At 43.1% G+C, this 23,717-nt stretch overlaps 2 protein-coding genes across 2 annotated transcripts in view; both read left to right on the forward strand.

Annotated features, from left to right (window-relative positions):
- LOC115541763 (NACHT, LRR and PYD domains-containing protein 3-like) overlaps positions 1-23,717 on the forward strand; it is a gene marked incomplete at its 3' end in the record, with an annotated part of 107,741 nt that overhangs the window by 82,630 nt on the left and 1,394 nt on the right. Inside the window, exons 7-10 of the mRNA XM_030353606.1 lie at positions 20,564-20,737; positions 22,020-22,193; positions 22,738-22,911; positions 23,087-23,133. Coding sequence (XP_030209466.1) covers positions 20,564-20,737; positions 22,020-22,193; positions 22,738-22,911; positions 23,087-23,133 — 569 coding nt within the window. The remainder of the gene's footprint in view (positions 1-20,563; positions 20,738-22,019; positions 22,194-22,737; positions 22,912-23,086; positions 23,134-23,717) is intronic.
- On the forward strand, positions 10,583-20,143 carry LOC115541305 (protein NLRC3-like). The gene is made up of 2 exons (XM_030352990.1): positions 10,583-10,782; positions 18,357-20,143. The coding sequence occupies exons 1-2, from the start codon at positions 10,671-10,673 to the stop codon at positions 20,141-20,143; spliced, it is 1,899 nt and encodes a 632-aa protein (XP_030208850.1). The 5' UTR covers positions 10,583-10,670.

The raw sequence follows: 23,717 nt of genomic DNA on the forward strand, positions 1-23,717 counted from the left end.
GCCTTGGATGGCTCTGTGGCATGTGGGTTTGACATGAGATGGAAGGGGTACACATGTGAGCATGGCTAGGGTTCCACCTGGTGTGTGTGTGTGTGTGTGTGTGTCTGTGTGTGTGTGTGTGTGTGTGTGTGTGTGTGTGTGTGTGTGTGTGTGTGTGTGTGTGTGTGTGTGTGTGTGTGTGTCTGGGGGGGGGGGTCCACCTGGCATGGGTTTCTACATTTGTGTGGGGGGGTCTAACTGAGAAGTCACACCTCACACGGCAGTTGTCAAGGATCAAATCAAATAATGTCTACTTAAAGGACAGAGTTTCCTGTGTTCACATCAAGGAGAGAACGCATGAGGGGATCTCTGCTCCCTCGTGCCCGGGATACCCCCGGCATAAAGGTCAACGTTGGCTAACGCTAGGAACAAGTAGAGCGGCTAGACGATGCAAGGAATAGGAGACGGAGCTTACACGATGAAGGGGGAACAACATGATAGATGTTTCCATCCTACATCATGTGTGGAGCAGAGCTGATCCCAGCCTTTCTGTCACCTGTGCCACGGTGTAAGAAGTCCTCGCAGTAGGCAGTGTGTCGGACTGCAGCTGGCGCAGCTCTTGGGGCGGCGCGGGTTGGTCTCCCCTTCAGGGGACTGCATCTTGGGGAGCTCTGGAGGAACGCAGGCTGACTTCCATCCATTGGATCATTGGTTGTTATGTTCTATTGTTTGTTGTGTTATTGTTTGTATGTTATTGTACCGTTATTACCCAAATATCTCAACATAATTGTTATAAGTTAGAATAAAGTAAAAAATATAGAGTAAAGATTCTGAAACCCTAAACCCTCTGAATACTGAGTGACATCACGTTACAAAGGTTGTAAACTGTGCTGGTTTGATGAGACTAAAGGTGTGTGTTGTTGAATACCTGCCTGTAAAGGGTGCAGCAAGAATCCAACCCAACCAGATAATCACGGAAGAGAAGTGAAGGAAGAAAATAACCCTGCTATTATAGAAACATAACCATTGTGAATGATGACACTACATAGACTATACTGTTCACTGTCTGTTTTCTCCTCAAAACCATTTATAACCTTTAATGCTATAATATTAACAGCTGCAGTCAGGTAGAAATGTTTAAAGGATCTATGTTAATGATAATAATCCATAGACTATATTTTTTGTAGTTTCTGCCTTTGAATAATGAATGACGTGTAACAATGTTGGTTTCCTGATTTAAATAAAAAAGTACACTTGACAGACTTCCAGCTCTGTCTGGAGACATGATGTCACAGCGACGTGACAAGGAGTTCAAACACATCAAAACACCCTCACCCTCACCCTCACCCACATGAAGGCCGATGACTACATGAATGTGAGCCATGGAGGGTCTTCTATTCATTTGTGGTGTTGACATCACACTCATGGGACCATAGCAATCTGTTTTTGGTTAAAAACAAATATTTCTGCACAAACGGTAGCAGGTGACCCTCACACAATCATGAGAGTATCTCATCCAGATAGAATAACGTGTATGTGTGTGTGTGTGTGTGTGTGTGTGTGTGTGTGTGTGTGTGTGTGTGTGTGTGTGTGTGTGTGTGTGTGTGTGTGTGTGTGTGTGTGCGCGTGCGCCTCGCCTTGGCCATTCCATACCTGTCAGTAAAGGGTGTAAGTCACAATGAATGAAGGAAATAGTAAACTAAATACCTAGTCTGTTATAGAATCACACGCCAGTACAACATGCTAACCCTTACTGAGTACTCTGTACTCTGAGTATCTTGTACTGAAAAGAGAAATCATCCATCTATTGGATAGATTCTACTGATTCATACGTTCACACTGATGCAGATCTAGTGTTCATATGAACAAGGTGGTGATGTCTTTAAAGGACGGAGGAGGATTGTACATGGAGGAGTTCAGCAGACACAGAGCAGAGGAGGCCTTTTCTTTTTTAACATGGTACCTATGTTCTGTTGGTTCTGCTGTCGAGAAGCAGCTGACTCAGTGACTGAGTGGCTCTACATGCTGGTTGAACCATCAAGACTCTTGGTTTTTCTCTGAGCCTCTACGCATCACAGCTCTCTGTCTATCGTTCATTTTTGAATAAAGTTATTATTCTTGGATCAGCCTCCTTAGCATGTTAGTCTGGGAGGAGTATGAACCGGTCCACCTGGTTGGTTCATCATTTCCTTGTTATGAGTCGGACGGTTTGCTGTGGCTCACTTCATCACAGCAGGAAGACGACTCAGGTACTGTAGTCCACTCTGATCCGTGATAGATCATAAATATGAATAACTTTGAATCTTGTTAATAGGGTGATGGTTAAAAATGTTAGTAAATGTATGGATGCATTGCTATTCGTCAAAATTGCTATTAAATAATTGTATAGATTCCTGCTCTGTAGAATGCTACGTGTTAGACTGTGGGCATTGGGGATCGAAACCCAGAACCTTCCAGCCTGGAGCCAAGCGTCAGGTTGAAGTTAATAATGATAATGTCAATGTAAAGTCAAGGTTCAGGTTGAGGTTTATATGTTTCCTCTGATTTAGGATTTGTCCTTAATCACAAGTGTGGTGACTTTAAAGGTACTTAAGACGGAATGGAGAGTTGTTATATTTGTAGGGCGGTATTATGATTAAATTATTTGTACAGGAAGACGGCCATCTTGGTTAGTGAAGGTGTTTAGACATCATCTTGTACTGGGTCTTGTCCTCTGTGGGCCTGCCTCATTCTGCAGTAGTGTAGGCCTACTCTATATCTGAGAGCATCACTCGTATGAGAGGGTCATGACCTTTGAGGTGAATAAACTCTGACGTGACCGCCTCAACACATAGGTCACTGGTGAGTGGTGACGACTGGTCCGTGTTCTTCAGCTCAGCCAATCCCACTGACATCCTCACACCAGCAGGTGGTGCTGCGGTGCTCCTTTGCGAGGGTTTCAAAACGGACCTTGTGTCAACTAATTTGGCTTACTACTCTCAAGACGTTTAATGATTCATGTACACTTACAGAAAAATGTCCCACTTTACTACAGCTGGAGTCGAATGAATCAGCCGCCTGTAAGAGGTTAGTCTGGGAGGAGTATGAACTGAGAGGGGAACTGGTCCAACAGGAAGTAAACTAAGAGACTGTAGTCCACTCTTATCCGTGATAGATCATAAATATGAATAACTCTGTATCTTATCAGTAGATTGAATTTTTTTAAGATTCCTGCTGTACAGAATGCTACGTGTTACACTGTGGGCATTGGGGATCGAACCCGGAACCTTCCAGCCTGGAGTGAAGCGTCAGGTTGACGTTAATAATGACTTTTTCTTCTTGTGTCTCCTTATGTACTTGGGTGACTTTAAAGGTACTTGGGGCAGAATGAGCAGTTATTATATTTGCATTGCGGTATTATGATTGTATTATTTAGACAGCAAGACGGCCATCTTGGTTAGTGAGGGTGTTTAAACGTCATCTTGTACTGGATCTTGTTCTCTGCAAGCCTGCATCACAGATCTGGTTGTGATGTCATACCACATGAGGAAGTCCATAGATGGTCCTGCCTTCAGAGGGGTTTAACCAGCACAGGGAGCGGTTGGTATGATATCCGCATGGGGAACTTGATCTTATCAGACACATTTGAAGCCCTTTGAGACCTTGTGTGTGGAATGATGAATAGTTATTAAAGAGTGTATCAGACACTTCTGGGCAGCAGCTCCACATCTTTCCCCTCCTTGAGAATGAGAGGGTCTATGAATCTGCGTCTTGGAAAGACCACCCTGCCTCTCATCCAAAGAGACAGAGACAACAGCCCCCTGGGACCGGAAATACACAGCTCATATGAAAGCAGAAAATAAACACTGAGTGGACGTAGAAACAAGGAGTTGTGTTTGTGTCCAGGTCTCCAGTCTACTATGGATGAGGAGAGAGAGGAGGGGGGTCCTACCTCTAAGACCACTCTGTCTGGGGAGCGAAGACCACTCTTACCTCGGAGCAAAGCTAAGAGGTAAGAAGAGGATCTCTCTGTCTGTGACTGTTGTCCATCTCAGAGCTCAGCAGTGATACATCATGGCTCCATCATTAGTCTGAGTAACAGCTGTGTGTGTGTGTGTGTGTTGAAGCCCAGAGCAGCAGCAGAGAGCAGACTCCCCTGGACCCTGCTGTGCATGCATGAATAGCATATGTAACCTGTTCAAGAGGAAGAAGAAGGAGAAGCCAATGCATGGACAAAGGTAAGGATTTATCAGAAATGATAGAAATACAGTGTCTATCCTACATCCAAAAACCTTTGTTTCCCTTGAAGAGACCAGCAGGAGAGAGCAGACTCCCCTGGACCCAGCTGTGTCTCCATGAAGAGGGACCAATCTATGCCTCAACCTCCTGAACATAAAGATGGACAACCCTCCAGAGAGGAGAGGTAGGAGTTTCAAACAGAAACACATACTGTGTGTGTGTGTGTGTGTGTGTGTGTGTGTGTGTGTGTGTGTGTGTGTGTGTGTGTGTGTGTGTGTGTGTGTGTGTGTGTGTGTGTGGTTCCATAAGTAGATTCAGTTGATGAACTTATTTGTTCAAACTTCACTCAATGCCTGCCTGGCTTGTAGCTGTTCCACCTGTGGTCTCAGGTAGCAAACACTGTCAGTCGGGAAGAAAGTACCCGAAAGCCCTACTTGAGAAAGTGATATCTTTCCAGAAAATGATTCTGGTAAAAGTAAAAGTCACCCAATAGAATTCTACTTGAGTAAAAGTCTTGAAGTACCTGATATTAATTGTACTTAAGTATTAAAAGTATTTTTCTGATATTATATGTACTTAAGTATTAAAAGTACTGAGAACAATTTCCCCAAGGGGACAATACATTTCTAACTAACAAGTAAATACTGTTGATAAAAAAAGCTAATGAACAAATGTTTTCAGATTTATTGGAACTTTCAAAATTTATAAACTATAACATCAATACACGGGGTCGTTCCTCCCAATCCTCTCAATCCTCCCTCCTTCGCTTACAGTAGCGACCCTGTTCTTAATTGACATCATCGTTTAATTTTTAATTTGAACTTTGATTACATTCGATGATAAGGCGTTCTAGCAATATTAACCATTTAGCTAACGTACACACAAACACACACAGACACAGACAAACACACACGCACGCACGCCCGCTCCGTGTGCCTGGACACAGCCACAGAAAATGTATGTTCGGTACATGAGCTAAAATAAAACAACATTACATTAACATTACATTTATATTACATTAACATTACATTTTTTGTAGAACTTCAACTCGAAATAATCATACAAGAACTATGACCAGTCAATGCCAGCTCGACTTATAAGTCTTGAATAAAATCTCCTCACAACTTGCGTGGAGGTTTGAGTGACACGTCTGAAGGCCCTCCTTCGCCCCAAATTACTATTGGACAGTTGCCCTTCTCCCACCCCTTAATACTAACGTTATTGAAACGGGGCAGAAAACCTGCCAATCTGGCAACATGCTGTTCTTGCCTTGAGTCTGAACAAGTTTGAACTGTGGTGGGTTGAGAGCGCTTGTCAATCAACGTCAGCAATCTCGCTAGGACGACCATTGATTGGCCAAACCTGCTGTTCCCACTTCCCACAACATGATAGTTCTACTTTATTCATCTTTTTTTTTGTAGCGAGTAACGGAGATGCAAAGGGGAAATGGATCCAAGTAAAATTATACATTTTATTAAAGGAGAATAACACCGGTGTAGACATTAATCTGTGTTGAAAGTGGGTCATATATGTAATCAAATTGTCACACAAATTTCCAATTTTGTGCCTTCTTGACCGAGAAAAGGCACAGTGACTTTTTGATGGCTGTGGATTGAAGACGACAACTCCCACAATGCCAATCAGCGTTCACCCAGTGAGGGACGTAACATAACAGCCAATCAGCGTTCACTCTCTGAGGGACGTAACATAACAGCCAATCAGCGTTCACTCTCTGAGGGACGTAACATAACAGCCAATCAGCGTTCACCCAGTGAGGGACGTAACATAACAGCCAATCAGCGTTCACTCTCTGAGGGACGTAACATAACAGCCAATCAGCGTTCACCCATTGAGGGACGGAACATAACAGCCAATCAGCGTTCACTCACTGAGGGACGTAACATAACAGCCAATCAGCGTTCACCCAGTGAGGGACGTAACATAACAGCCAATCAGCGTTCACCCAGTGAGGGACCTAACATAACAGCCAATCAGCGTTCACTCTCTGAGGGACGTAACATAACAGCCAATCAGGGTTCACTCTCTGAGGGACGTAACATAACAGCCAATCAGCGTTCACCCAGTGAGGGACGTAACATAACAGCCAATCAGCGTTCACTCTCTGAGGGACGTAACATAACAGCCAATCAGGGTTCACTCTCTGAGGGACGTAACATAACAGCCAATCAGCGTTCACCCATTGAGGGACGTAGCATAACAGCCAATCAGCGTTCACCCAGTGAGGGACGTAACATAACAGCCAATCAGCGTTCACCCAGTGAGGGACGTAACATAACAGCCAATCAGCGTTCACTCTCTGAGGGACATAACATAACAGCCAATCAGCGTTCACCCAGTGAGGGACGTAACATAACAGCCAATCAGCGTTCACTCTCTGAGGGACGTAACATAACAGCCAATCAGGGTTCACTCTCTGAGGGACGTAACATAACAGCCAATCAGCGTTCACCCAGTGAGGGACGTAACATAACAGCCAATCAGCGTTCACCCAGTGAGGGACGTAACATAACAGCCAATCAGCGTTCACTCTCTGAGGGACGTAACATAACAGCCAATCAGCGTTCACCCAGTGAGGGACGTAACCTAACAGCCAATCAGCGTTCACCCAGTGAGGGACGTAACATAACAGCCAATCAGCGTTCACTCTCTGAGGGACGTAACATAACAGCCAATCAGCGTTCACTCTCTGAGGGATGTAACATAACAGCCAATCAGCGTTCACCCAGTGAGGGACGTAGCATAACAGCCAATCAGCGTTCACTCCCTGCAGTTCAGCATGAACAGCAGCATGGAGGAGAAGTGATTGTTGCTTTATATCAAAAGAATATAATGTTATATAATATATATTATATAATGTAATCTATAAGATTACATTATATATTATTATTATTATAAGCCAAAAACTGTGTGCGCCTTGGGACGATGTTATGAATTATGGACTGCGTTGGGTTCTCGGACATCTCTGGTACTTCCACAACAAGTAAAGACTTGTAGTGGTGAGGTTTATCTCTGAAAAATAATGTACTGTGTCGGATCTGATGCCTGAGCAGCGAGGGTCGGTCGCGGGTTTTGCGATTGTGAGCGAGACGTCTCCGGTGCTGGATATGTTATTCAGGAGCGGAGGAGTCAACTAAAATCGTCACCAGTGGATGATGTGCTTTTCAAAATAAGACCGTAGGGTCAGTGGTTCCCAACCGCTAGACAGGTTTGAAAATGAGGAGTGCTTGTAGTTTTTTAGAGCCCCCCCCCCCCTCTAGGCTTCCTGCTTTAAATGACGGAAAAATCGTACTTTTTTACTTATTACTTTTTTGGTGTGTGTGTGTGTGTGTGTGTGTGTGTGTGTGTGTGTGTGTGTGTGTGTGTGTGTGTGTGTGTGTGTGTGTGTGTGTGTGTGTGTGTTGTGTTGAAGCCCAGAGCAGCAGGAGAGAGCAGACACCCCTGGACCCAGCAATCAAATTAATGAAATTCATATTAAGACGACTTGTAACAGACTCAGGTTTCATGTTTAAGATTCAATGTCTTTCAAACGGCCCCATTTATTGAATCAGTTAAAATGTATCTTTGGAGGTGAAGTGATTTGTTGCAACAAATTAACCCGTGAAGAACAACACAGGTCTGTGTAGAAATGTAGAAAGTGACTGCTCAATTTTCTATGTTAGCTAATCACATTGTGAATAAACACTCTATGCACAGTATGAAGGGTACTTAGTTTGTTTTTATGTCAACATGTAAGTGCGTAAAATGCCATAATAACTTTTTCTGCCCCCCCTCCCCCCCTTAAATTTCCATTTCAATAAGATGAGAAAGATTATTGAAATCAAAAGTCATGAGAAAGTAGTTGAGTAGCCCTGCAATAAATGATCAAATGAAACGACATGCACTAATCCTAACTTCCAGGTGGTTCTTGTTTTTCAGAAGGAGGCAGGAGAGAGCAGACTCCCCTGGACCCAGCTGTGTCTCCATGAAGAGTGAGCACTATATGGGTATACCTCCTGAGCTTAAAGATGGACGCTCCTCCAGAGAGGAGAGGTAGGAGTTTCAAACAGACGATGAAAACAGACCGGTTTATTGCTATCAGACTCTGCTGATGCTGATGTTTACAAGTCAGGAAAACTATGTGTGTATGTGTGTGTTCTCCACAGACACCAGGAGAGGTCAAAGGTTACCAGTGCTCAGTGTGTACAGCATCAAACAGAGCTGGAGATTAACCAGGAGGAACTGGCAGACACACGGGCGGTAAGGGACGGTAAGGGACTCTTAATTTGAAGACAGAGGTGTCGTGTTCTTTTAGAAAAGGTCATCGAATCAGGATCACTTTTAACTCACTTTAATTGGTAAAGTTTCGGTATGATATCTGTAGATGCCCTGCCTGGAGCGTTCCGCCTCTAGAGTGTCTCCCCTGTTCTGGGCCGTGCTCCCTCTTAGATACTGGCTATGGTGTTGAGCGCCCGACCCCTACCTCTTCGTATGTGTGATGGTGCTGCCATCTGGTGGCTTTGTGCGGTTCTTACAGTTTATATGCTTGGTCCGGCTGCCTTGTGACTATGTGCGGATATTACAGCTTATATGCTTGGTCCTGCTTCCTTGTGGATATGTGCGGATATTACAGCTCGTTATTATATGTGCTGATTTGCGTCACAGAGGAGACTGTTATTTTGAAGGGCAGAAGAGACTCTTACTTTGAAGACAGGTGTTTCGGCAGCTTGTCCTACCTTCTTTCAAGACGCCGCGCGAGCCCAGGCGAGGGGGTATTTCAGATGTATGATCCAGTTTAGTCAAACAAAATCTAACGAAAATAGGAGCTCTTGTCCTTCTAATTATAACAAAAAAGATATTATCCTAAGGTGTATGCGAGTTTCAGTGTGAATGCAAACGAAAAGGTTATATTCAAGCGTGTATCTTTGTATATAATTGGTATCGGCTATTCTTATTTGTGTTCGTATTCGTGTTTGTGTTCTTGTTTGTATTTGTGTTTGTATTCGTGTTCGTATTCTTGTTTGTATTCATGTTTGTATTCGTGGTCAAAAAGCGATATCGTTCCCGACTGTGGCTGGTGTTTTCCTAATGCGGTCCCCTAACTGGCCTCACATCCTGTCTACCTATCTTGAGTTCCAGGAGGCATCTCAAACCAACATAAAAGTGCCAGAAGGGGGAGGTCATTTTCAATAGAATAAATTGGACCTAACAACGGGAGAATTTTTGTATAAGAACAGTATGAGAATATTATTTCTTCTGTTCAGGCTAAATTTTAACTTTTTAACTTCAATGTGGAGATATCTTTCCTCTTGGGGGTTAAATGGTTTGATCCCGATACAGTATGTAGGGTTATTGCGGTGGTATTTATCCAGATATGTAGGGTTATCAGGTTAAATGGTTTGATCCAGATATGAAGGGTTATTGTGGGGGTATCAGGTTAAATGGTTTGATCCAGATATGGAGGGTCATGTTAGAGGTATCAGGTTAAATGGTTTAACTATCTGACCCACTTAATTTATGCCTCTATGTTGCCATGATTTGTTTGTTAATGTTTTCCACCCGCTGTTAATAGGGGTTACTCCAAATAGGGCATGAAGGTAAGTATGCTCCATTGAAAGGGAGACGCTTCTGTATAACTATTACCTCACAGGACAATTTAATAAGAGGATTGACTATTTTCAAATTGGTTTTGGGGTAATACCATAAAGCGGTGAGGGAGAAAGATTTGTCTTGGTTGGTTAAAATTGTTTCCTCAACCCATTTTCATCTCCCTAACTCACTCTGGCCTGTATAGGCCCACAACAACGGAAACCTAGCATTATAAACAAGATAATAAGAATAAACCTCTGGGACTCCCAATCCACCCCTTTCCTCGATCTGGATAATCTTTTGTAGCTGGTTCTTGTTTTTTTATTACTCCAAAAGAAATCTGAGAATAATTTATAAATTTCTTTGAACCAGTAAAGAGGGAATTTAAGAGGAATTGCTGACATAAGAAATAATAATCCTGGAGTGTGTTTACAAATATTTAGAGCAACAATAAAGTTGTTAAGGTCTATTACTTGCAGAGGAAGTTACTGTGCCACGCCTTGTAGTCACGTGACCTCAAGTTGAATAATTGATCTTAATTAGATACAAGGTTGAAATGAACTATCAAGGTTTTTCGTTTTAAGGACATTTTTTATGTTGTGAGTGAACAAGTTGGTGCAATAAACGGTTTTATCTTTACCCCAATAAATACAAGTTTAATGAATCAAGTATCCTGTTTGCTCATTGTCATTTCATATTGCCTTTTGATTTCTCTTGCAGGGGAGCTTCAAAGGATCCGTTCTGAATTTGTGAAGGGAGTCTCAGACCCAGTTATCAAATGTCTCCTGGATGACCTTTGGCAGCAGAAGGTGTTCAGTACTGAGGAAAAGGACTCCGTGATTGAGGACCAGAAGAGCAAAGTGGACCGAGCACGATGTCTGATCGACATGGTGATGGGGAAAGGGGAGAGAGCAAGTCAAGCGATGATTGATAGTATGAAGAAGAGGGACGAACACTTATGCTCCACCCTGGGTCTGATGTCTTCTCTTGCTGGTGTGGGTGAGTTGTTACCATGAATCTACTTTTTAAAGAACTGTCTCTGCCAGCTTTGTTTTAACAAGAGGGGAGCTTCTTTGTCCTTTAATCCACTGGGATCCAGTGATTCATTATCATCACTCGGGATTGCATTTGTATGAATACGACTTACTTTTTTGAGAGATAGGGGGTTTACTTAGTGCTGCTGTATTCCTTGGCTCAATGGTGTTATTGCTAGTTTGACAGGATCCCTTTTATAGTTTGGTAACCCTCACCTTAACCCCTCACACCCTTTTCTTAAGGGGTAAAACTAAATTTATATTTTTTGTTGAGTGGTACATAATCAGAAGGTGGAACTTGACCTGCGTGTGTGTGGATGGTCTATGTCTTTTTTTAAAGGAGCCATTGACTTCTAAAAAGGGTATGGTTTAAAACGCGTAAAGAGTTAAAGGCTTATAACTACATCAAATTGTGCTCCTATGATCTTGAGTCAAATACAAAAGTTGTTCAGAATCAAATTCTGAACCAGACAGAGTCAACATATTTTCAATTAGGGCGTGGCATCGAAATGGGCGTGGCCTGTGACTAAAAATAACCTAATTTCATAGAAGGAATGTTTGTTTAGAGTGGGACCAACCTAGTGGCTGTTGGGGACCAAAGTTCCAACCGTTCGAGTAAATTGAAGTTGATAGACAAAACAACATGGCCGCCAGAGGCTGAAAATCGTCCAAAATTAACCAAACACCAAAAGGCAAGGTTAACTTAAACCAAGGCTCATCAAACTTGGTGTACTCAAAGTCACATGGGTCAAGATGAACCCCTCGGAATTGTATCCATGTCGGGCTATTGGGAGTGGTAAAACAATTAACTGAAAATGCAAACTCCAAATTGTACCCAGGTCGGGCGATAGGGGGAGCTATATAAATTAACTGAATATGCAGACTTCGGACTGACATATTATCTGACCTTTTTATTCTAGTCATGAAATCCTGTAGACATTTGTATCTCCTCGTGTTCAGCAAATGATCCAAGGAAACCCAGAACCTGTAACAAAATGGCGGCTGGACGTCCAAATTAGCCCAATGAAAGATAGGTGACTAAAGGCGGGGTTAAATTGAGTCAATCATCACCAAAGTTGGTGTATTTAAAGAAGCACAGGTCAAGGTTAACCAGGCTAAAGTTAATCAAAATAGGACTATAGGGGGCGCTACACTGATCAATTGAAAACTTTAATGAAGCATAACTATTCAGCCTTTTGACGTACGGTCATGACATTTTGTTTGCCCATCAACAGATCCAAGCTGATGCTATTCCAGAGTTGTCAACTGTATGCAAACACTGTATGCTTACTTGTCTTCGGCAGGGTCTTAATGGTTTGCATCACAGTCTTAATGGTTTGAAAGGGTCTTCATGGTCTGCGTCAGAGACTTAATGGTCTGACAGGGTCTTATTGGTCGGCTTTAGGCTTGGCACCTGTAAAATGCTGCTTGCAGCTTTAATTGTTATTATTATTATTGTTATTATTATTTTAATGCATGGCATAGCCTACCACAGTATTCATTCATGAAGCCCCTATGGATTTATTTTCAAAATCGACTTGCTATTTCAATGCTGTTTCACCCATATGAACAATGTTCATTATATCATAATTAGAATATTTAAATTAGGCTAATTGTCTGCATGTTTGTGCTGTGTATAGCCTACGTGTGTGCAAGCTTATGTTACAGTTCCGACCTGCCTGGGCATGTCAAAATAGCAACACCACCTGCGCTATCCACCAGGGCACTTAAACCAGGATTTGTTTGGTCAGTTGCGCAACTGCTTTATCGATCTGTAAGATAGCACCATGTATCTTTTGCATCAGAAAACGCCTCTGCTTTTCGCCGACAAGCCTTTGAGGGCGTTAGTTTAGTGGCGAGAGTCTGCTGCGAGGGGAAATCAGCTTTGCGCCGGGTGCAAACTAGCGACGATACATGCGTCTGTGTAGATAGTCAATTGTGCTGGGTGCAAGATAGGGCCCAATGTGAGACTTATGCATTTCAAACTTCAATGTGGAGACAATCTTTCCTCTTTGGGGTTAAATGGTTTGATCCAGATATCTAGGGTTATTGTGGGGGCATCGGGTTACATTTATTTGATCATGATATATAGGGTTATAGTGGGGGTAACAGGTTTAATGGTTTGATCCAGATATGTAGGGTTATAGTGGGGGTAACAGGTTTAATGGTTTGATCCAGATATGTAGGGTTATTGTGGGGGTATCAGGTGAAATGGTTTGAACCAGATATGTAGGGGTATAGTGGGGGAATCAGGTTAAAGAATGTTAAACATCATCATTACCAGCACCAAATCAACCGACCACATCACCCCCGTTCTCGTCCAACTACACTGGCTCCCTGTCCAACACCGGATTGACCTTAAAACCCTTCTGCTCACCGACAAAGCCCTCAACAACGTGGCCCCCACTCATCTCCCCGACCTCCTCCAGGAGGACAGGCCCTGCCGCTCCCTTCGTCATCCTCAGCTGGTCTTCACCGTCCCGACCTCCCGCCTCAGCACCGTGGGTGCTAGGGCTCTCAGCACCGTGGGTGCTAGGGCTCTCAGCACCGTGGGTGCTAGGGCTCTCAGCACCGTGGGTGCTAGGGCTCTCAGCATCGTGGGTGCAAGGGCTCTGAGCTGAACTGAAAGAGACACCCTGACAACATCAAACTCTTCTCAAAACACATGTTCCCACTGGCCTGATCGCTGTAATGACCCCCTACCATGGGTTCCCCTCGTATCCCTGTTGTGCTGCTGTTCTTACCCCCTCCTACCTGGGTCTCCTCTCTGTTCTTACCCCCTCCTACCTGGGTCTCCTCACTGCTGTTCTTACCCCCTCCTACCTGGGTCTCCTCACTGTTCTTACCCCCTCCTACATGGGTCTCCTCACTGTTCTTACCCCCTCCTACCTGGGTCTCCTCACTGTTCTTACCCCCTCCTACCTGGGTCTCCTCACTTTTCTTACCCCCTCCTACTTGGGTCTTATGTCTCGTCTTGATCATGCGGTTGGGGATGCAGCTCTTGCTGTTTTTGACTCTTGATGTTTTATGGATTGTAAGGTGACCTTGGGTGTCATGAAAGGCACCTTGAAATAAAATGTTATTCAATTAAATTACTATTATTATTATTAATATTATACATAAACTGCAGATCACCAGCATAATAACTCAGTGGAAGAGATGCAACACTATCTTGTTATATCAGCATGTCATTTTACACAAATTCACTATCATTATTATTATCGTTTGACCAATCATATTGCGGTGAAAAAACTAATTAGCCCTGAACATTTTGAATCTATAACATGGGAGTCTACGTCACGACAAGGTTCTCCAAACGCAAGTTACGAAGCCACTGAATATTATGAAGTTGATAATTTAACAGGAAATATTGACATGTAACAACTGATGTCACCATCCACCTGGGGCGTTTCTAGGTTTTTGAAATATCCGGGACTTAGCCCAGAGTGAAAGGGAAAATGCTTGCATAGTGCGGGCCAATTTTTTTTATATGCTTTATTGCACATGCACATTTTTCATAATGCTTTACCTAAATATAAAAAATATGCAGTTTATTATAGCTTTAAATAGCTACCTTCCTCAACATCACGTTGGCCTGTGCATATATTTTACACCATTGATGACGAATGTCACCGTCATCCATGAGATCATCTGAGAAGACATGTCCTAGATATTTTAATTCCCTGCATATTTCTAAGAGGCCATCTGCAAGGTGGAAAGCAGGAAAAGAGGATTTTTTTGTCCTCTCTAGATCTCACAACAACAACCTTACTCTTTTTGGAATTATAGTTGATGTCGAATTCTCTTCCATATTGTGTGCATATCCTCAACAGCTCTTGTAACCCAGCAGAATATGGACAAAGTAAAACCAGGTCATCAGCATACATGAGATGATTCACAACTCGATCACCCACAATACATCCTGTTGTACATTCATTTATCTGACTTGAAAGGTCATCAATATATACATTAAAAAGAATAGGGGATAATATTCCTCCTTGACGGACCCCATTCGCCACATGAAAAGGATCAGAAACAGTATTATCCCATTTGACCTGGTATGTTTGCTGAGCATACCAATACATTAGAATTCTGACAATATATTTAGGAACATCTCTCACGAGTAGTTTTTCAAATAGTTTTGCATGGTTGATTCTATCGAATGCCTTAGAGGCATCAATAAAACAGAAACATAGAGGTGTTTTGCCGTTAATATTTAGCGACAATCTCCTTTAAAGCATAAATGCATAAGTCAGTACTATGTTTTGTCTTGAACCCAAATTGATTGTCTGTAGTTGAGACATACATTTCGATCGTATTTAAAATATTTTATTCCAGCACCTTAGACAGGGTACTGGCAAGGGCAATTGGCCTATAATTGTCCATGCTGTTTAATTTGCCAGCCTTCTCCTTAAGCACAGGGACCAGCAAAACAGACAAGATGGAGTCAGGGAGAACACCATGCACCATGATACCAGAGAAACACATGGCAGTGTGAGAGAGCCTATAGCTGGCATGCTTAAGATGCTCTGCAGCAATACCATATGTACCACATGTTTTGTTGTTATCAAGCATCTCAATAGCATGTGCCATCTCCGCTGGCCTTACTGTAACATTAGTGTCCAAATCAACATTATTAACAACAACATTACTACTGACACAGTTGAACAGCTTGATATAATGCTCACGCCATAATTTTGCAATATTATCTGAACCAGAGATACCTTCAATGTCGTATGGTAAAGACGTTTTATGGTTATTCATCACTTTGATTGCTTTCCAAAAGTCAACATAGTTGTTCTTTTGTAGATTCCTAGCAAGCAAGTCCGCTCTAATAGTATTCTCTTTTGTCTTAATATGACGAAGAGTATATTTATATCTGGCATTAGTTTGTTTTTTACACTCAAACACATCACCCTGTCTAGGCCTTCCTGCATCAATCCAAAGTTTAAAGGCTTCCCTTCCTGCAGCATGGTGTTCAGACACATACTCCTTCCACCCAGGTTTGATGTTAACCACCTTCTTATGACTGCAGAAAGTTATCATATAAATCACAAATGTCAGCAGCATGCTATGTGTCAGCACAGTTCATGTTAAGACACATAATGGCATCCCTCGGCAATACAACATGATTTAGTAGGCTGTCAGTTAAGCCAGGATATCTATCAATGTCCTCTTTAGATAGATTAGCCCATTTTAATTTCACTGAGTTGCCTGAATTCCCAGTATCCACCAGGAGGGGCACAGTGTCAACATTTAACAACATAGCTATAGGTATGTGGTCAGAGGTAGCCAGACCATAGCAAATCTCCATATTTTCTAGAGAGGCATGAGCATCTGCTGTGCACAGACAGTGGTCAAGCCAGGAGGTTGTGTGCCATGCCTCACTTACATAGGTAGAACTATTATCTGGTAAGAATATTTTACTAGATAAGATAAGTTTATTGTCATTACAAAAATGTACCAGATGTTTTGCAAAAAGAGAATTGCTATCTGATAAATCAGCATTAAAATCCCCATAGACATACACACAAGTAGAATCATTGTCCTCAATGAAGGAGTGGATAAAAGCTAGTCTGTTCAAAAATTCATCCTCAGCCTCATATGATTCACATGGTGTCCATATATTTAAAATGGTAATCCTCTTGCCATTAAAGCATACTTCTAACCCTATGGCCCAATCAACATTTGATCTAATCACTTTCACCTTTGGGTCATATCTACGGTTCCAAAGGATGGCCACTCCACCTGCTATTCTACCATTAACTATTTTCATGCTTCGATCAGTAGTGGATTACCCAGCACCATGAAAATCCTTGTGTAGCCAGGTCTCTTGGAGACACAGAATATCACACTCATTCAACAATTTATCAACAACAAATCGTCTTGATTTATCTGTAGAAGTGTGTCCCACACGTAGACCGCGTACATTGTACGATACAATCCGCATATTGTTCTTCATTACGGGATATTGCTCGGGCGCACGAGTCACATCAGCATTCGCTTGTTAGCTGGCTGACAGCAGAAAGGGACTCCCCATCACAAACCACAGGCTGTGGCGCAGGTAACTGGTAGCGTGGATTAGTTTCCAATCGAACCGCCCCCCCACCAGCGACATTAGCCCGGCGTGGCTCAAAATACCGGCGAACAAAAGCACCAGCCGGCCACAGATGAGGATCATACATCTCCGCTACATTGTCACATTCAGCAGTGACACAAAAAGAGCTGAATCTACTTAAAGTTGTTTCGATTTTGCGACATTTCACTTCCCGATCCAGTTTATCTTTCAAATAGTCAGAGAGAGTGATGGCATCTAGATTAGGGTCAAACTTTGAGACAAAGACACTCACCAACTTTGTTGTGATAGTTTTTATGTTGCCCGCCGTGCCCGTACCAATTATTCCAGTCTTATTTCGCTCCAATCTCGCTGACGTTTTTCGGAGGGGATGTCTGTGCTGAACAGCAGAGTTACCCGGCGCCGGCTTACTACGACCCGTTTTCTTTACTGCCGTGGTCCATGCAGGGGAATGCGCTTCACACGGTGACCGAGACGCCACAGGTGATGTTGGGGCTGTGGTCTCCTGGACTGTCACATCTAACCATTCAGCAGCCACGGGGCCCAACGTTGAGGGGAGCGGCTGCTCCACGGCAGTCAAACGATCATCTATGGCAGCTGTCACCTCTTGCAAACTTTGACAAACATTTGTCTGAGCTTCCAGGGTACTTTTCATGCAGCACATCTCTTTGTTTATTTGTTGCATTCTGCCGAGCAGTGTTGAAACATCTATATGATTGAACGAGACGGGTGGCAGATCGTCCAAAAAGTAGGACGCAAATCTCAGGATATCCTCCCCACACTCGTTTAGCACTTTCATGCACAATTTAACATTATTTGTATCTTTCTGTTGGCCTTTGAAGGCAGTACAGCGCTGAGAAGTGTCAGGGCACACCTCAAACAAAGCCTTCTTGGCGGCGTCAATCCGTTCGGAAGTAAAAGTACTAGTCACCAGTAAAACAATCTCATCGTGGCTTAAGGTTCTCATTTTAACCACAAGAAAGTTCAGTAGTTCATCTTCCACAATCACTTTTCCATCATCAGTTTTGTAAATGATCGGTTTAAGTCGAGAAGACGCTGAAGCAGCAGCACGCCGTGAAGGCAGGTCGGCCATCACGTTGTCAACCTCAATAGATATATATATATATATATATATATATATATATATATATATATATATATATATATGATGTGGTGAATTAACTTAGTAAACAGTCTGGTTATGTTTTTAAACCATTTATTCTACTTTCTTTTGAGATGCCCCTGGAATGCCCATGTTTTTTTTCTAGTGTAAAGCAACCAAAAAAAAAAAAGAAGAAATACAAATAAAATTATTGATTTCTTATTTTATTTTATTTTTTCCAAAAATTAGATTATTATTATAGCTAATTAAAAAAGATCCGGCGCTTTAGCCCCGAATAAACCAGCCTAATGACACAACTGCCATCCACTAACTGATGTCTTCTGTTGTTTTTCTCATTTAGGATCTGCTGCTGTCGAGTACGAACATAAAATCAAGTCTCATTTGTTGAAGAAGTTCAGAAAAGTGGTTGAGGGGATCGCTGAAAAAAAACAAGCAGCACCTCTGAATGACATCTACACAGAGCTCTTCATCACAGAAAAAGGCAGTGGAGAGTTCAACAAGGAACATGAGGTCAGACTGATTGAAAAAGCTTCCAGGAACCCAGTCAAGGCGGATACAACAATAAAATGTGGAGACATCTTCAAACCCTTACCTGGGCAAGATCAACCAATCAGAACAATAATGACAACTGGAGTGGCAGGAATTGGTAAAACTATGTTAACACAGAAGTTCACTCTGGACTGGGCTGAAGGCAAATCCAACCAGGACATACACTTCACATTTCTCCTCACTTTCAGAGAGATCAATTTACTGAAAAACCAAGAGTTGAGCTTGGTGCAACTTCTTCAACACTTCTTTATTGAGAGCAAAGAAGCACAAATCTACAGTTATGACCGGTTCCAAGTTCTCTTCATCTTAGATGGTCTGGATGAGTGTCGACTTCCTCTGGACTTCCAGAAAAACACGATCTGTACTGATGTCACAGAGTCCAAGTTGGTGGACGTGCTGCTGACAAACCTCATCAGGGGCAACCTGCTTCCCTTTGCTCGCATCTGGATAACCACACGCCCTGCGGCAGCCAATCGGATCCCTGCTGAGTGTGTTGACATGGTGACAGAGGTGAGGGGGTTCACCGACCCACAGAAGGAGGAGTACTTCAGGAAGAGATTCAGAGACGAGAAGCTGGCCAACACAATCATCTCCCACGTCAAGAAATCACGAAGCCTGCACATCATGTGTCACATCCCAGTCTTCTGTTGGATCACTGCTACAGTTCTGGAGGACTTCTTCAAAACGTCCCAGATAGAAGAGATGCCCAAGACCGTGACTCAGATGTACAGCCACTTCCTGAGGGTTCAGTCCATACAGGGGGACAGGAAGTACAATGAAAGGGCTGAAACAGATCAACAGTTTACTTCACAGAGCAGAAAGATCATTCTTTCTCTGGGAAAACTGGCTTTTAACCAGCTGGAGAAAGGCAACCTGATCTTCTACGAGGCAGACCTGGCAGAGTGTCACATTGATATCAGAGCAGCCTCACTGTACTCAGGAGTGTTCACCCAGATCTTCAAAAAGGAGTGTGGGATGTACCAGGTCAAGGTCTTCTGCTTTGTCCATCTGAGCCTCCAGGAGTTTCTGGCTGCCCTTTATGTCTTTCTGTCCTTCATCAACGATGGTGTCAATCTGCTCTCAGAAGAACCACCCACCTCTGGGGAAGGTAAACTCCTCCTCCTCTACCAGAGTGCTGTGGACAAGGCCTTACAGAGTGAGAACGGACAACTGGACTTGTTCCTCCGCTTCCTCCTGGGCCTCTCTCTGGAGACCAATCAGATTGTCCTACGAGGTCTGCTGGGACCGACAGGAACTAGCTCACTGACCAATAAAAAAACAGTGTCTTACATCAAGGAGAAGATAGATGGAGATCTCTCTCCAGAGAGAAGCATCAACCTGTTCCACTGTCTGAATGAGCTGAACGACCGTTCTCTAGTGAAGGAGATCGAACAGTACCTGACATCAGGAAGTCTCTCCGGAAAATCTCTCTCTCTTGCTCAACTGTCAGCTCTGGCCTTCATCCTACTGACATCAGAAGAGGAGCTGGACGTGTTTGACCTGAAGAAATACTCTGCTTCTGAGGAGGGTCTTCTGAGGCTGCTGCCAGTGGTCAAAGCCTCTAAAACATCTCTGTAGGTTCACTAATAACATGTATTACAATACACACTACACAATATAAATATAACTGGAATATAAGGTTAAAATAATATGCAAAAATCCCTGTATGTTTATAACAACATGTATCACTGTTCTACTCATAACATAATTAACATACTAGTTATATTATACATAACATCCCTTTTGTCCTATGGACGTATAATGTATTGCAGTACACGTAAGAGAATATTCAGAACAATTAGTATGCGTTCAAAAAACATTTTCAATCCCAAATAAATAACTATTTAACATTTAACATTGAATATATAATGAAAATGTATACATCTAATTATTTAGTAATTTTTGGTAAACTAATAACATTCTTCATTATGGAATAACTTAAAGCTTTCTGTTGTTTTGATCGCAGTTCCTAACATGTTGTGTTCATTGTGTGTAAAGGCTCAATGGCTGTCATCTGTCAGAGAGATGCTGTGAAGCTCTGGCCTCAGTTCTCAGCTCCAACTCCTGTAGTCTGAGAGAGCTGGATCTGAGTACCAATGATCTGCAGGATTCAGGAGTGAAGCTGCTCTCTGCTGGACTGGGGAGTCCACACTGTACACTGGAAACTCTCAGGTCAGTTTCACTCAATGTGCAAAACAGTTACAAATAAATGTTAAAAGTCAGAGTTATATAACTAATCTTATCTCAGTACCTGTGATGACCACATTCAAGACTTTCATATCATATAAAGGCTACCCCTTGTTGTTAAGGTGGATATTGAAATCCATCCATATGCTTGCAAATCTTTAATTATAAATATAAACCCAAAACATAACGATAGTGTCCCCTGTATACAGGATGTTGATGGTAGAGAGCATGGTGAAATATAGGGGGTCCTGGGAGGGTCAGAGACCCCTAGTTGGATGCCTAAGACCTCCTGAAAGCCACAACAGCAACATTTTCATAAAAATGATTTGAAACCTGCAATAGTCAAACAAAATATATTTTTAAAAGCTTAATTTGTCCAGTATTCATTATTAAACGCACAAAACATATATTCACACATATGAATAGGTTGAAAAAACATTTTCAATCCCAAATAAATAACTATTTAACATTGAATATATAATGAAAATGTATACATCTAATTATTTAGTAATTTTTGGTAAACTAATAACATTCTTCATTATGGAATAACTTAAAGCTTTCTGTTGTTTTGATCGCAGTTCCTACAATGTTGTGTTCATTGTGTGTAAAGGCTCAATGGCTGTCATCTGTCAGCGAGATGCTGTGAAGCTCTGGCCTCAGTTCTCAGCTCCAACTCCTGTTGTCTGAGAGAAATGGATCTGAGTACCAATGATCTGCAGGATTCAGGAGTGAAGCTGCTCTCTGCTGGACTGGGGAGTCCACACTGTACACTGGTAACTCTCAGGTTAGTTTTATCCAATGGTCAAACAATAACACCAAAAGGGTCAATATCAGAAGACATTTCACAGATTGACATCCAGAAAGGTTAGGTCATAAATACATTGTTTTCATAAGAATAACTCAACATATTTATAATTTTGTTGGCATGACAGTTTAGGTAGACATTATATTCTTAGTTTGCTTATGATGGTATAATGTGTATGTTGTATAACATTATTATTATGATTGTCATGTAGTCAGACAGTAAAGTGCGGTTTGGAGTCGTTTCATAAAGTTTAATAACAACCTATTAATAAAATTGTATGCTTAAGTGAAGTATAATGATAATTGTTGTTTGATAATTTAACATCTGTGTGAAATCTTTCTTAATATTTTAAGATCCAGGTTATTCATAGTATTTATTATTTCATGTATTCAAAAAAACTGTTTAAAATTCTCCTATAATTTAACTACAGTTCCTAACAGGTTGTGTTTATTTTGTGTGAAGGCTCAATGGCTGTCATCTGTCAGAGGAATGCTGTGAAGCTCTGGCCTCAGTTCTCAGCTCCAACTCCTCTAGTCTGAAAGAGCTGGAGCTGAGTACCAATGATCTGCAGGATTCAGGAGTGAAGCTGCTCTCTGCTGGACTGGGGAGTCCACACTGTACACTGGAAACTCTCAGGTCAGTTATCACCCTCTTCTTCAAACTGGTTATTCTGGCTTTCAGTAAGTGCTGCTCCTGCCTGATGCATTTCTGTTGATCTTTCCCTGCTGACAAAACACTCCCTGGCTCTACACAATGTCAGAACCTGTGAAGAAACGGTCTTAGTGGACCAAACACAGCAGACTTCTCCTGACTCTAACCAAACAATATCTCATTGAGTTGTAGCTTTTGAGAAAGGAGCATTTGTTTAAGATCCTGTCACATCCAAGTGAAGGCAGTTCTGCTGTCTGTGATGTCATCTCCCCACTTCCTCTTCCTGTTGTCAGACTCTCAGGGTGACACAGCTTTGTCTCCATGAAGTATCAATAAAGCTTTTACTTGTCTTCAATGTTGAATGAATACACTTTATAAATGTGGTTACTTTAGTAGAAACTGCTCTCAACCAGATACAATAAATTGTGTGTGTGTGTGTGTGTGTGTGTGTGTGTGTGTGTGTGTGTGTGTGTGTGTGTGTGTGTGTGTGTGTGTGTGTGTGTGTGTGTGTGTGTGTGTGTGTGTGTAGCTTGTCTGGCTGCCTGGTCACACAGGAAGGCTGTGCTTCTCTGGCCTCAGCTCTGAGCTCCAACCCCTCCCATCTGAGAGTGCTGGACCTGAGCTACAATCACCCAGGAGACTCTGGAGCTGCGCTGCTCTCTGCTGGACTGGAGGATCCACGCTGGAGACTGGACACTCTCAGGTATGGAGAGGACAGCTCACCACTGAGGGACAAAGTCTCCTACATGATTCAAGCTGCTGCTAGATGAAGTGGTTTGAAGAGGCAGCTGTCACTCATGTTGTGTAGAACGTGATGAGACGGCAGATGATGAAGGTGAATGTTTCAACATGCTGCTCTCACTGTGTTTCCCCCCCAGTGTGGAGCACGGTGGAGTGTTGAGGCTGAAACCAGCTCTAAAGAAGTGTAAGTGTCTGTTTGATTCATCACATCACACACTCACTATTGAGATGGAAAGTCCATCCACACAGCAGGAAGTGAGGTCACATCCTACTGGGAATGAAGATGATGGCTGACATCATGTATCTTACGTATATTAATACTGTCGACCATCACAGTCACCGGGCTGAGGGGGGAGGAGTGGGGGGGTGAAGGAGAGGGGGGGGGACTGGGTTAGGGGCCGGTGAGGGGGAGGGGAAGGGGTGAGAGAGAGGCTGAGGGGGGGGGGCTGAGGGGGTGGACTAGGGGGGAGGGGGGGGGGGGATGACCGGGCTGAGGGGGGGCTGAGGGGGAGGGGGGGAGGAGGGGCTGAGGGGGGAGGGGGGTGACCGGGATGAGGGGGGGGGGGGGGAGGTGGAGGGAGGTGACGGGGCTGAGGGGGAGGACTAGGGGGGAGGGGGAAGGAGTGTGGGGGGGGGGGGGTGAAGGGGCTGAGGGGGAGGACTAGGGGTGAGGGGGGGGGGGGGGGGGGGGGGGCCGGGCTGAGGGGGGAGGAGTGTGGGGGTGGGGGGGTGAAGGGGCTGAGGGGGGGGGTGACCGGGTTAGGGGCC

The sequence above is a fragment of the Gadus morhua genome, chromosome 4 (assembly GCF_902167405.1).
Source record: "Gadus morhua chromosome 4, gadMor3.0, whole genome shotgun sequence".
Classification (NCBI taxonomy): Eukaryota; Metazoa; Chordata; class Actinopteri; order Gadiformes; family Gadidae; genus Gadus; species Gadus morhua.

Coding starts and splice junctions, on each gene's coding strand:
- LOC115541305 (XM_030352990.1), top strand. CDS start 10,671: ATGGTGATGGGGAAAGGGGAGAGAGCAAGTCAAGCGATGATTGATAGT. Junction 10,783..18,356: donor GTCTTCTCTTGCTGGTGTGG/GTGAGTTGTTAC, acceptor TTTCTCATTTAG/GATCTGCTGCTGTCGAGTAC.